Source organism: Eumetopias jubatus, unplaced genomic scaffold, assembly GCF_037043125.1.
Source record: "Eumetopias jubatus isolate StellerSeaLion01/CBP00866 unplaced genomic scaffold, mEumJub1_p1.0 scaffold_17, whole genome shotgun sequence".
Lineage (NCBI taxonomy): Eukaryota > Metazoa > Chordata > Mammalia > Carnivora > Otariidae > Eumetopias > Eumetopias jubatus.
In genome coordinates this window covers 23,704,841-23,719,979 of record NW_028274823.1, presented here as the reverse complement: position 1 = coordinate 23,719,979, position 15,139 = coordinate 23,704,841, and the positions used below count along the sequence as shown (strand labels likewise).

Here is a 15,139-nt window from a genome sequence, read left to right as displayed (position 1 = left end):
GTGCTACCATTGCTGAAAGCTGAGGTTGCCTCACTAGATCAGCTGGGAAAGTATTTCCTGAATATTTGGTTCAATTCATGCTTTATGGTTTTTCTCTTCAGCTTCAAAACTGAGCTCTGGACACAATCCCAAGATATGAAGATACTGGCATAACTGCAAATTACAGAGTCAGCTTCTCCCCTTGTCTGTTCAGAGATGGTTATCTAGAGTACAGGTGCCCCTCTGAAGATGCCGACCCCCGCGCCTCTTGCAAGAAAAGGCAGCAGTGGACTTGGATACTCTGACCTGGAGGAAGAACATTCACACCAGTGAGGAGGGCAGTGCGTGCATGGGGTTTTAGATTTCACCAGAGAACTCAGGTCTGACAAGGTCAGTGATGCCAGAAGACCAGATTATGGATCCACCAAACCATTTGCCTGGATACATATTTCACCTTCTTTAGGATGAAATGAAGATGGCTCAGCCCTTCCCTGAGAACTCTGAGCCTTGGGACTTGTCTCACTAAATATCCAAATACTTCTGGATCTAACACTTAGACCAAGAATTTCCAACTGGAACATCACTAAATGGTTTAATCCTTCGCTTGCGAATGAGCCACAGCATCATGCGTTTGAATGAACAGCAAATTTCCACATTCCCTTTTTATGTCTTCTGTACTAGGTGTCTGGCTTAGAATGGAACAGAATACCATAAGGCTGGAGGAACATTTGGCTTGTGTAAGCAAATAAGTAACTGAAAGCCAAGGTCTCTTTACTCCATCTAGACATGGTGGTAGAAAGAGGTCAGAACCTTGACCCATTATGTTTTGAAAATACTTTTTAGGTAATAAAGGACATTACTACACTGTTACCACTACATGGTGGTTTTAGGAATTAGCTCTGCAGGCTTTGGTAGGAAAACCATGGTGCCACCAAATAATAAAAATCATAAAGATGTTTTTGAATGACTTTGAAAATCACTCTAAAAGTAAAACATTCAGGTATGTAATAAGAACAAAATTATGCTTTTTAAAAAAAGTGGTAAGATGCCTTTAGGAATAAACCTATGCAATGGGTTTTTCCTAGTAGTAAAATATGTAACAGAAATATGTTAGCTCAATTAGAAGAAAGAAGAAAAAAGAGAGAAAGCCATGAAAAATTTATAAAGAGAATGTAGGAAATACATAAAATGAGGAAAAATAAAATTCAAATTGCTCATAATCCTACTACCCAGAGAGATCAACATTAGATTGGTAAATGCCATACTAGCTGATGAGAAGCACCTGAACACACACAAAACACTGGAATCATTACAGTTTTATGTCATGCTTTCAAAATTTCTAAATAGCTTTCAAAACTTTATATCTAGCATTATATATTATTGCTAGGCTTACCCAAGTCATAAGATCTTATCTATGAAATGGATATATGATTTCTTGCCCTGGATGTTACTTTGTCACTTTTCCAAATTATTAGGTTCTTGAGAGATCTAAGTGATATTACAGAGCTCTACAGAGGCACTGTATGTGCAGGGGCCCTACAGAAGTCAGGCAGTAACCTGGGAGTTACATGCCATTTGAAATGCAATTTATATTTCAACCTCAATTTCTTTACTTATAAAGATAGGAGAATGATCATGATTCTAATCATCAAATCTAGTGTAGGGGGGATCAGCTATTTTTAAATTCTATCATTCTTGCTATGGGCATTATTGAAGATCCACTCATATTCCAGCATCCCTTCAGGCTGCTGAAGTAATCTCAGCTCTCAGGTGAAGAAGTAGAGCTTATTCAAGTGCTGTTGGTCATAGGGCGGAGACTTTCCATTGCACATCAATGGTGGGTCACACTAAGGAACGAGCTGATAAGCCTGTGAGTCATGGAATAGGCAAAGTGCAAAGCCAGAAACCTGAGGAAGTTAGACAAAACTTGTATGGTTGGGCAAAGTTCTCACATTCAGGGGTGGTGGCCACCCATGGGGAAGAAATGGGGCGCCACTGTTGCAGGGCCTAAAGCAGACAGGCTGAGAGACTGAAAATCCATCTGAAGACTATTTCCTACATGACGACTATGACCCCAGTCGTTGGGATGTGCACTGAACTGAAACTCTCAGTAATGAGCCAGGTATCGCTCTTTGCTTATCAAGGCAGAATGAAGTTCTTTGCAAACACTGATTCCCTGAAACTCTAAAGAAGAGCAACACCCCAACCTTTGTGGACCAGAACTGAGGAAGGAAAACTGGAGCCTTAGGAAGAGTTGCTAACTAAGCCAAGCTGAACTTCAGACGTTAGGCCTTTGGCTAAAGACAATCTATATTGCCCGCCTCATTTCCCTCTTTTCCTTTGTAACTTGAAGCCGCAAGGTATAAGAAATGAAGTGGCTCAGTTACCTGGCTTGAGTCAAAGAGAATAAAGCTGAATGGAATAAGGAATAACACATGAGAAAGCCTCTTAAGTCTCCATGGCTCATTGAAATCAGCTCCTGTTCCTTTGTGTGGAAAGAGAAAACAGCCGAGGCTTCTGAGTCACATCTGGGCGGGCTTAGAAAACGGGTACCTGCCCAGACTTACCAGTGCCTGCGAACTCTTTGTGCCATTATTAAAAGCCCCAAATTTTCCCCAGATGAAAAAGTAGGTCAAATTCTTTTATGAATTCAACAAATGAGGGTCTCACAGCAAATTTTATCCAGAGTCATCTTCTCTGCCATCCGATGGCTGGCAGCATCCTGCAATATTTATGAAGTGTTATTACGCTGTGGTTACTTTTATGCTGTCCATAAGTCTTTCAAAGTATGTGAAATTACAGATCATTGAAATCCATTTAATGAGGACACAGCCTTCACTTTTTGGAGTTAAATCTCACAGAAGTTATAATCATGAATTTTCCTTATTAAGTTCCAGTCTTTGTATGTAAATTGAAGTATTAAGACAATGAGATACAGATCAAAGTTTTAATTTTAGTCCCTTGCCTCAGATTTAATTTAAAAGTCTTAAATTATGCAGCAAATTGCATCTCTTTATTCTTACAGCTGTTTAAAACAGATTTAATTATCTTCAGTAACATGCAGACACTACTTCTGCCTAGCAGTCCTCTCAAATGAATGCCTTCCAAATCGGTTTTGTTGAGTTCTTAAGACTGATTAGGCCCTTTGCCATCCATCCTGTGCCTTCAGGTCCTCACAATGGATTTCTCCATGAAGCCTAGTTATTGCACTGAAAGTCTATAGGCTCATTAGGTGCTCATTAGTGGTCCAGAGAACATTCATCTTAAGCAAGTCTCCAGACAGAGAGATGCCACCCCTCATTGGATACATAGCTCTCAATACAAAATACTTTCGATCGGCTTCCTAAAATTCAGGTGTACTGGAAAAATGTTTGGCTAGGTATACCTTTATGGACACTTCCTCTCCCCTCTTGGTTGGTTTCTGGATCAACTGTCCTTTGTCCTCAAGGAAACACTGATGCATAAATGCAGAGGGTGTGCGTGTGTGTACGCGTGTTCTTGGATCAGCCACGACAAGAGAGTCTGGGATGGAAGAAATATGGTCTCCTTTGCCTTGTTGCTTCTGATGAAGGTTCCTTCATTACAGTATATTGGGAGAGACCCCTGAAAACATCAGGGATGCAGTTCCTGACAATGGGGCTTTTCATCAGCTCCTACAGATTTATGTGGTCCTAAGTAACAGGTGTGAGCCAAGCTTTGGGATTTTGAAGGAGTTGTGTTACAGAGCTATTTCTGTCTCCTAGATGTGGAGGGTGGGCCTCACATGCTATTTGCAGGAAGGGATTCCATTTCTTGCCTATGTCAGATCGGCAAAATTTTGACTCGGTTACATACTATTGTGCATGGAGTTATGAGCTAGCATCAGTGTATCTAGCCTTTGATTATCTTCCAGCAATAAGAAGTTCTCTTCTTTGCTCTGATTTTAACAAGGTTTTCACTGATATTCTTATGTTAGAATTAGGACAGGCATTAGTATAGAATAAAGGAAGGAATTTAGATTTCAGATGAAGACTTTAACATGTTTTGGATGTTATTCAAATTTTAAGAGTCTTTTCCTTTTAAGTTCGGGCTTTATCTCTACACTCCTTGGGGAAGCCTATCCAAATCCACACACATTTATTGAGTTCCTATCAATGTGTTAGGCACAGTGAGAAGAGATGCTAGGGCTGGGACCAGGCATGGCATGATTTGTATCTTAATGATATTTATAATGTAATGGGGGCTGCCAAAAATATTGCTACAATATAATGCAGTAAATTGAATTTTATTTTTGTTTCAAATGGATATAAAATATTTACAATTCTCTGTTTCATGCAGTTAGATTTTTTATTTAAAACTTGATAACAGCGGAGGCCCTAGTTAACCTAAAACATGTATTTCCACAAAATGAATATGTCTTGAATGAAGAGTACATGATATAAAATTGGAACTTAGTAAAATATGTGTTGAAGAAGAAATGAACACATATGTCTGACTACTTCATGGGACAGTTGATTCCTCGGGTCACTCACACTTTAGTTGGAATGCACAGGAGACGGCGCCTACATAGAACATACCTGGGGACAAAGAAAGGGGCATTGCCTCAGTCCCTAACCCGACCCAACCCAACTCAACCTCACAGAGAGAAGACAAGTAAGTCTATGGGAGACAGCAGAACTATGAGTAAGCCATGAGACACAGAGGCATAATCCTTGGTGCCCAAATGACAAAATATTATACCAACCTGGAGAGTCTTATGCCTACTTCTGCATTAATCACACTGTAGTGTAGTGATCAGAATGTAGTGGGAACCTGTTGGTCCCTTTGGCACCTTGAGGACTTGTTCCTCAAGGAGCATCAGAAACTTGGCATTAATGTCCCTACTGTTATGAAAAATTGGCACTAGGTATGGTGGCAAGAGCCAAATATTGTATTCTAAGTAAATTTAGGAGCATCAGGTTCAAATGAGAAGTGGACTCAGAGATTTTAGGGGGGATAATACAGACCCCATGTATTGCCAGTGGCATATGTCAGAGGTATTTGTTTGTTTTTGCTTTGGATTTGATAGCCTAAGTCATACCCAAGACTCTGGAGAAGTTCGGCATACATGGATGACAAAGTCCTAGAGTGCGGCATTCTTATCCTATGTTTTCCGATATTCTTCAGAATGGATAAAACAATACCAGATACAGGGAAGCCATTCAATAAAGATATAATTTTACAAAGAGAAGGAAACCTAGAGAAGATTTGGAATCTCTCTTTGCTGAAATGGTTTTTAATGAACTGATCACAGGTCATGAATATTCTCAGAAAATCCAGGAGGAAAATCATGTTTTATATATTGATCATTGTCCAGGAATATAGCAGCGGCTATGGGCCAGACTGGTTAGGGCATAGATAATTTTACCTATTCTTTCTACTCTTTGGTCTTTGTTACTACTACCTGCCCCCCAGTGAAGTGTTTCTAGGGAGCCTTAGGGAAATTCTTTCCAGGAAATGGTTCTTTCCACCAGAGAGAAGTAATAAAAAGACAGGATACTGCAGAGCCTGGATTTGACTCCTGACTTGATACTTAAGTAGCTGTGTGACCTTAGGTTAAGTGACTTTGCCTTTCTGTGCTTCGGCTGGGCCATCTGTAAAATGCAATGAGGACAATAATACCTACTCTCGTAGGCTTGGAATCTAAATGAGACAATCCAAAAAAGCATTCACAAACCAGACTACAGTTAATGCTCAGTGTTAGATACCCGAATTGTTATCACGGTGTCAAATTTCAAGACTCCCCAGCTTCTCAGAGCTACTCTGCTTTCATTGATTTTGCATTGCTCATCACATGCATCACCCGTGCCTATGTATATAATCTAGAGATTAATAGAGAAACAGGTGGTTTCTGTATGGAAAGCTTGTGAATCATCAGCACAGGATCCCACAGTTGAATGTGAGGTCCCCAGGGCCTCTTCATGTGAGAATGGTCTTTTCAGCTTGTGCTCTGCACTATGAGACAAGAGCATCAAGGGGCCAGGTCTGACAGCTGGAGGTAGCAGATTTCCTCCCTGCTGTTGTAGTTTTGCCCACTCATGTGGAATGAACTATTTTTTTCCCTTCTTGCACCCAGAAGGCATGAATTTACACATCTTAGAACCAGATTCCCCAATCTGTTCTCACATCATTCAGCCAAATCTGAGATGCCTGATGATCTTCGTTACATTGAAAGCAAAGTTGGATGGAGGAGAGCCTGGCCTCTGTCCCTGGAGGGTGAACAAAAGTCAGAGCCAACCAGGCCTGAGTTCTTGTTTCAGATCTTGCTATATTATATTAGAAATGGAACAAAAATCTGAATTCTGAAGCCCGCTCCAGCATAAACATCTGCTGCTTCAAAAGACCATGTTCTTGTAAGTTATCATAACCAGGTTCCTTATATCCCTGGGAAAGGGGACTTCACATTCACTATGCAGGGCGACACAGGGTATAGGATTGGCTCAGAAAATAAATCTTACCCTAAATGTCCCCAAAGTTTTTTTCTTTTTTCTTTTTTTCCCTAAAGACCTACATACAAAATGTACAAATCAATGCTATTTGAATTTCCCAAATGACTTTTAAGTAAGCTTTTTGTTGAGCATAATAGACATAAAGAAAAATATGTAAATCAGATATACAGCTTGATTTTTTTACAAAATGAATGAATCCATTAATCAACAAAAATTTAAGTTTCCAGTATCCCCTTGTCCTCCCTGCCACTTCCCCTCCAAAGGTAACTATTACTCTCACTTCTCTCACCATAAACTAGTTTTGTCTACATTTGAAGTTTAATTAAATAGAATCATACAATACATATTTTTTCAGTCTGATTTCTTTAGCATGATAGTAGATATAAGATTCATACAAGTTTTCGTAGGTAGCAATAGTTTGTTCTTTTTCATTGTTCTATGGCATTCCATTTTATAAGTATACTGTAACTTATTTCTCAATTGTATAGTTGATAAATGTTTCTAGTTGTGACCTCTTATAAGTCTGCTATGTACATTATTTTATGTACATTCTGGTGCATATTTGTATGCATTCTGATGACTGAATACTTAGGAATGGAAATTCTGGGTCATAGGTTGTGCATATATTCACAGAAGAATAAAGTGATTAGTAGTTAATGTCAAACAGATCTCCAATATGTTGATAACAATCTATACTCCCAACACCATTGTATGAATGACTAGTTGCCCCAACAACACTTGATATTATTTGTACTTTAAAATATATATCTTCTGATGGCTAGACAGTAATATTTTATTTTATTTTTTTAAAGATTTATTTATTTGAGAGAGTGAGAGCACAAGCTGGGGGAGAGGCAGAGGGACAAGGAGAAACAGGCTCCCCGCTGAGCAGGGAGCCCAACACAGGGCTCGATCGCAGGACCTGGGATCATGACCTGAGCTGAAGGCAGAGGCTTAACTGACTGAGCCATCCTGGTGGCCCCAGTAATATCTTATTTTAGTGTTAAGTTGCATTCCTTTGATGAGCAGTGACGCTGAGAATTTTTTCATATGCTTATTGGCTATATGATTACCCTCTTTGAAAAGTCCAGTTAAGTCATTTGTGCATTTTCTAATTGCATGGCCAGAATTTTTCTTACTGATTTGTAGAATTCATTTATATTTTTCTGGGTATGAGTGCTTTATTAAAATTATGTATTGCAAATAACATCTTACCCTCCAGGGCTTTTTAAATTTTCTTTTTATTTTCTATATAGTATATTTTGAAGAAAAGAAATTCCTAACTTTAATGTAGTCTAATCAAACTATATTCTTCTATATACTTAGTGGGTTTTGTTTTCTGTTTTAAAACAATCTCCGCCTAACCCAAGTTCATGAAGATACTCTTCTGCATTTTCCTTTAAACACTTTAATCTTTCAAAATTATTCCAGTTGGAATTATTTTTTGTGTTGAGAGCGATCAAGATTCATATATTCCCACATGGATTTTGATGTCATCACACCATTTATTGAAAAAATTATCATTGATCTACTGTTACTACAGTGTCTTATATGTCATAGAGTATGTGTGTGTAGACGTGTATATATGTGTGTGTGTGTGTGTGTGTGCGTGTTTCTTGACTCACTATTCCCTTTCTTAATTAGCTTGTGTATGTAGGATATATATATCACCACACTCTTAATTACCGTAGCTTTATAATAAATCTTGATATCTGATAATGTGAGCCATCCAGTTTGGGGAGTCATTTTTAAGATTATCTTTGCTATTCTTGAGCCCTTGCTTTTTCATATGATTTATGATCATGTCAATTTTAACCCATAAATATATCCTGGAGATTTTACTGAAATTGCCTCGAATATAAGATCAATGTGGGGAAAATTGGCATCTTTCCGTAATATTGCATCTTCCGATCCACAATCATGGTATATATCTCTCCATATGTTTATGTTTTTTAAAATTTTTCCAAATGTGTTGTAGTTTTCTGGGTAGAGATATTGAAAATAAGATGTTAGGTTTTCCTGTAAGTATGCACTGTTTTTATGCTATTAAAAAGCATATTATATATAATTGTATATAATGTATAATATATATGTGTGTGTATATATATATATACACACACACACACACACATATATGTACGATCTTCTTTTGGTTCAGAGAATTTTTATCTAGGCTAATCTGAATCTAGAGTAATTAAAATGTATTTTAGGGGCACCTGGGTGACTCAGTTGGCTAAGTGTCCAACTCTTGATTTCGGTTCAGGTCATGATCTCAGGGTCATGAGATCAAGCCCTGTGTTGGGCTCTGCACTGGGAGTGGAGCTTGCTTTAAGATTAAAAAAAAAAAAAAAAAAGGTTCTCTTTCCCTCTCCTTCTACCCCTCCCTCATCTACCCCACCTCCTGTTCCCATGCTCTTTCTCTAAAAAAAAAAAAAAAAAAAGTGCTTTAAAATTATCAATTAACACAGGTTCAAAAATCAAAACCAATGGAACAAAATAAAGTATCTAGAAGTAGACCCACACAGATATGTTCAATTGATTTGTGACAAAGACTCATAGCAAGCAAGTCAGTGTGAAAAGAATTGTCTTTCACTGATGTTGGGTCAATTGAATATGCAAATGGAAAAACTTACATAAACCTTGGTTTTATTCAAGATAGATTACAGACTTAAATGTGAAAGCTAAAGAAAAAAACCTGTGGTGCAATTTCTTCACAATCTTGGGTCAGACTTCCTACGTAAGCCACAAAAATCACTAATTATTCATCTTATGTAATTAATGATAATATTTGGGTTTATATATACCATTTCAGTATCTGTTCTATTAGTCTCAACTGTAAGTAGGATCCTTTTTCTCTCTTTCCTGCCTTTTTTTTTGGTATTAATGAGGCACATTTAATATTATTCCAGTTCCCTGCCAATAGCTTGATAGTTAAATATTCTCTATTCTTTTAGCTGTTTCTCTAGATACTAAAGCACATATTCTGGACATGCTGGTATCTAATATAAATTAGTACTTTTATCTCTTCACAGACATTTCATGGAACTTAAAACACTTTTACTCCATTTAATACATACTGAATTATTGTTGTCATGTATTTTAATTCTATATATATTTAAACCCACAGTGGATTATCATTATTGGTCTGCAAAGTTATTATTAATTTCAATTTACCCACATATATGCCCTCTTTCTTGCTCTTCATTCTTTCCACTATTGTGCTTTCATCTGGGTTCATTCTCTTTATGCCTGAAGAGTTACCTTTAGTGTTTCTTTTTATAGAAATCATCTTATACGACTCAGCTCGGTTTCTGTTTGGGAGATGTCTCTATTTTACCTCTACATTTGTGTTTTTCCCCAGCACTTCAAAGATGTCATTCCAGTTTCTTATGCACTGCTTTTAAATTTTTCTTTTTGTTTTTTGATTTCAATAGTTTGAATATGATACCTAAGTACATTTTTTTTCCTTGTATATATCCTGCTTGGGGTTTGTGGATTCTTTCCAACCTACATTGATACACTGATACCTCCTGTCAGTTTGGGAAAATTCTTAGACATTATCCCTTCAAAACGGATTCTGGCTCCTTACCTTCCTTCTCCCCTCTCAGCCTCCAATTACATGTGTTGGCCCTTTCCCTGTTTTCCACGTGTCTCTTCTTACTCTTTTCTCTACTATTCTTTCTCTCTTATGTTTCAAATGTTATACTTCCAACTGTCCTTTCTTCCAGTTAACGGACTCTCTATCCATCTGGGTTCAGTGGGCTGTCAACCCACCTAACTTCTTAATACCAGTTATTTTTTAAAAGATTTATTTATTTATTTATTTATTTGAGAGAGAGGGGAGGGGAGGGACAGAGGGAGAGAGAATCCTCAAGCAGACTCCCTGGTGAGTGTGGAGCTGACTTGGGGCTCCATCCCACCACCCAGGAGAGCATGACCTGAGCCAAAACCAAGACTCCAAGGCTCCGCTGACTGAGCCACCCAGGTGCCCCTTAATATCAGTTATTATATCTTTATTTCTACAACTTCCATTTGTTACTGCCTCCTACTGATGACTGATGGAGGGCTGCATTTTCTGTCTTAACCTATATTCATGAACATATTAATCATATCTCAGACAACTGTTCTTTTTTCTGATGCTTTTTTCCTCCTCCTGGTCCTGTTCTTTGATATATATGTAATATTTTAAATTAAACACCCAACATTTTCTATGAAAAAATATAGGTAAGGCTTCTGATTTATGTTATTTTCCTCTAAAGAGGATTCATTTTAGCTTCTGGCAGATTTAGAGTGGGGGAAAATCACTCTAACCCCTTCAGAGACTGAAATAATTCCAGATTGGGTTTCAGCACTTAGAGAACCTAATCTAGTTCTGGGGTCCTCACTCCTAGGATGGAGCTTTCCAGGAGTCTCAAGAATCTAGTGTTGTATTATTCACCAGGGCTTTCCTTCTTAATTAGTCCCTGAGCTCTACTTTTTATTTCCTATTTTTATTTATTATGTAATACTTTCTAAAAACTATACCTGACTTTTGCTTGTATCACTTAAGATACCACCACATAGCTCAGAGAGAAAAAAATGCACAGAACACGGTGCTACTTCTCTATGCTTCCTTTCTCTCTGGGATCTGACCTGAAGTCAATTTTTATCTTCCCAGCCTTGTGAGCCTACTGCCAGTTGTTTAGCCAAGACTTTCTGTCTGGCCTTCTAACTGGGAATCTGAAACCTGACCTCTTCTACAGTGTGATGTATGAATTGGCAAAGTCACTGTGGGCAAATACAGCATGAATTGTTGGACCGCTACAGTGAATTTCCCGTCTCTGAAGAAAAGGGTTCTGTTTGCCCAAATCTTCATGACAATTCTCTCCTGCTCTGCTTCCTCCTCATGTCTCTCTTTCTCTCTCTCAGAATCTTACTCCTGCTCTAAATATATACATATATATTTGATTTGCTGCAAGCTAATATGTCATAGCCTCAGGCAGAAGCCTAAAGATTTTATTTCTGTGAAATGCGAGCAACTCCAATTGGCCTAAATTGGTCTGTATCTTTCTACTTCCAGCTGAAGAATTTTGGGGAACCTTGTATTTAGGAGAATGGGTATGGCTGAAAGGCACTTATTAAGGAGATAACAGAAAGGAGTATTAGGTTATAGGGATGATTCTCTAAGCGGTCCTTAAGCATCAGGATTGTCTGAGCCAGAATTTCAAACTCATTATTTCACAGTTGTCTTTCCTAGAGGAATTAAAATACCAATAATGTTGATCAATCCTGACAAAGTAATCCTAAATGCTTCATCTTTTCCCTTTCAAGTCACACTCAGAGCCTCTAAAGGCTACTCTATCCCTCTTGACTTTGCTCTTGTTTTGTTCTGTTTATTCTTGGGACACAATGCATAACCCATAGTCTTATTATAAATGCATATTCATAGGCCCCACCCAACCTACTGAATCAGAATCTTTGGAGATTCTGGAATCTCCAAATAGAAAACTATTTTAACATGTTCACCAGGTAATTTTTATTCATGTTAAAGACTGAAAACCACTGAGCTATCAGAAGAAGAAGCTGGAATTCAATGATGTAGATCTGAATCCTAGTATCATCATTAACTTTTTAAATCCCTTTGTGTTCACAAGGCCTAGCAGGGTGCTGCCCATATTTTAGTACTCAGAAGACAGGGCTGAAGACAGGACTGTCTGGCTTGATAATTGAGATCATTTAATGAAATTGTTTATCCTTCAGAGAACATCTTCATTTATAAGATGATAAAAACGCTTGTGCATATTTAAAAATACATGGTATAAATTTCATTTTATACACTACCGAAATATTCAGAAATCTCAGATAACCATAATTTGTCAGTCACTGATGCTCATAATGATATCACTGAGATGCTACAAAATTACAAACTTTCAATCGCCAAAGAAAGCATACTCAATTATATTTAGATTAGCCTTAGTGTTTTATGTATGACCAGCATGCTGCCTTTGGAAAAGAAAAGCCCAGACGTCATGTTGAGACAGGAAGGCAGCTCCAGTATCTGTTAGGCTGGAACGTGTGTGCACTAAATTATTTTTGGAATACCACTAATGTATTCTGAGAAAACTTTGGGCTGGAAATGCCACTGACGCATAGTTAAATCCAAAAAGAACTTCCCAGAAATGATACATTAAGTAAGAGTGAAGAACAACGTGCAGTGAAATGAGAGCCGAGGAAGGGGAAATAAGAGCGACACCAACAAACCAAGGAGCCAAGAGTAGAAAAAAATTAAAAATGTCAACGTTTAAAATGAAAAAAAAAATTAAAACAAAAACACACATACACCAAATCTGATTTCCTAGGAAAAAATCACTGCCCCCAGAAGATAAAGTGGTTGGGGATCTGGTCCCACCTCTTCCAGCTGCACCAGGAGGGTAACATTGTGCCCTTGCTCTGCTGTCAACTTTCCATCCGCAGTGACGATGCGCAGCCCCCGCGGGGCCTTCCCGGGACACTTCTGCGGTTTGGCGGTGTACTGTTCTCTCACTCCGTCCGTGCAGTTGTTGGAAACCACTTTCCTATACCTACATGGAGAAAAGCTCAAGTGGTAATCCAGCTCATTACAATTCGGATCACTCCCCATTTTTTAAGCTGGACCTATTACCGTGTAGCCCGGAGGGCTATGAAGAACTACGGGGCACTATGAGGACTAGAGCTAATTCGTACAAAGCACCCAACAGAAAGACAAATCATCATAGTAACATAACTGTACCTACTGTTAGCACTTTAAGGGAATTCTTTTATTCAGTCACTCAATGAATCATTTCGCTTCAGAGCTGTGGGAAATGCACAGCAGTAGAAGGCATGGTCCTGGCCCTCACTATGTTTATAATTTTGAAGAGATATATGTGGATAATCCAGGAGACACTTTAAAGACTAGATAATTGAGAGTTAGAATGAGTACTATAGATTGCAAGGGAATTTGCGATTCAGACAAAGATTGTTATGGATTATGTAATTTAACATTAGACCCCACAGAGGATGCTATGGTAAGAGTTTTGTACAGAAGGTTGGCTAAATTTAATAGTTTTTACTCAATATTTTATGAGGGACTATATTGGCTAACTATTGAAAACTCCTATTAAAGAGACCAGTCTGCATATTGAGTAAATCCTCCCTCCTCTTTTGCTTATTTCTTATTTTAGCTTTAATAGGAAAAAAAAAGATTATTCTACAAATTTGTCCCATGCAATTTATCAGATTCATAATAAATTAGAATCTGTGGTTTTAGGACAATTCATCTTTAAGACTTTAGGCTTCAATGTTATCTGTTCATCATCCTTTTGAGTGGGGTCCACAGAAACCACTCCGAATACTCATATATCAGACTCCCCAAGCCTACTTACCTAGAGTGGCAAAGCTCAAAGTGGAAGCAAAGTCTAAGATCTTTCCACTCTTCTAGACCAGAAGTTGAGAAACTTTTAATATAAAGGGCTAGACAGGAAATGGTCTAGCTTTGCCAGCTATATGGTCTTTGTCACAAGTACTCAATTCTTTGTAGCATAGAAGTAGACATAGATAATGCACAAAAGAATGGAGACAGCTGGGTTTCAGTAAAACTTTATTTACAGATATTGGCAGTGTGCCACATATGACCTGCAAACTATAGTTTTCCAACCCCTTCAAATCTGGGCAATATCCTTTCCTCTGTCCCTGAGTCTTGGGCTCGACCACCTAAGAGCATGGTTGAGAAAGACAACTTAAATACTGTCTGAGAAAGTACTCTGAATGCTATGGATCACTACAAGGTCAATTATTAATATTTAATTCACCTCATAGGGTAATTGTATAAATGAAATGGATTAATATACACAGAGTATTTAAAACCACCCTGACAATTCTCAAGTGCTTATGAAATGTTGCCAGTTATTTTTGTTTAATATTATTTCTCCTACCTGTTCATAACCTTCACAGCCTCCAGACGTCCTTAGGATAAGTCGTAAATCCCATAACCTTGCCCATGAAGCCCTCCACAAGCTAACTGCACTACATCTCTGAATTCTTTCTCACCAGAAAGCTCATTTGACCTAGTCAAACCTCTCTTTCAAGCCTCTTGAAAGTACTTATTTTCTTTTGCTCTTCCTGCTTCTATATCTCCCTACATGCTCTATCAGCTGCCTAAAACTTTCACTTTAAGTTAGAGCTTCTCTCCTCTGTCTCTTCCTGTGATAGTAAAATAGTAATTGAAAGAGTAAGAATTTCATATGTAGAGAGCACTTACTACATTTACCATTGTGCTAAGTTCTTAACATGACTTTTGTCATTTATCTTCAAAATATCCCGAACAGTTCTGCTTAAGGAAGGTATTATAATTACTCTCAACATACAGATGAAGAAATTCAGATTCAAAGAAGTTAACCAGTTTTCTCAAGATCACCCAGTCAGGACCCCAGACAATTTGTCTCTAGACTATCCTCTCTTTACCACTAATGTACTGCCTCTTTAAATGGAATGAGATTGTCTCTCCTCTAAACTTTTTTTTTTTTTTTTGTGGTTGTATTTTCTTTCTTTCTTTCTTTTTTATTTTTATTGTTATGTTAATCACCATACATTACATTATTAGTTTTTGATGTAGTGTTCCATGATTCATTGTTTGTGCATAACACCCAGTGCTCCACGCAGAATGTGCCCTCTTTAGTACCCATCACCAGGCTTAG

The 15,139-nt window shown here is 37.9% G+C and overlaps 1 protein-coding gene across 1 annotated transcript in view; it reads right to left on the bottom strand.

The window, feature by feature from the left end:
• Positions 1-15,139, bottom strand: part of SORCS1 (sortilin related VPS10 domain containing receptor 1) — a 565,826-nt gene that overhangs the window by 63,484 nt on the left and 487,203 nt on the right. The window contains 1 exon segment of the mRNA XM_088020180.1: positions 12,835-13,006. Coding sequence (XP_087876306.1) covers positions 12,835-13,006 — 172 coding nt within the window.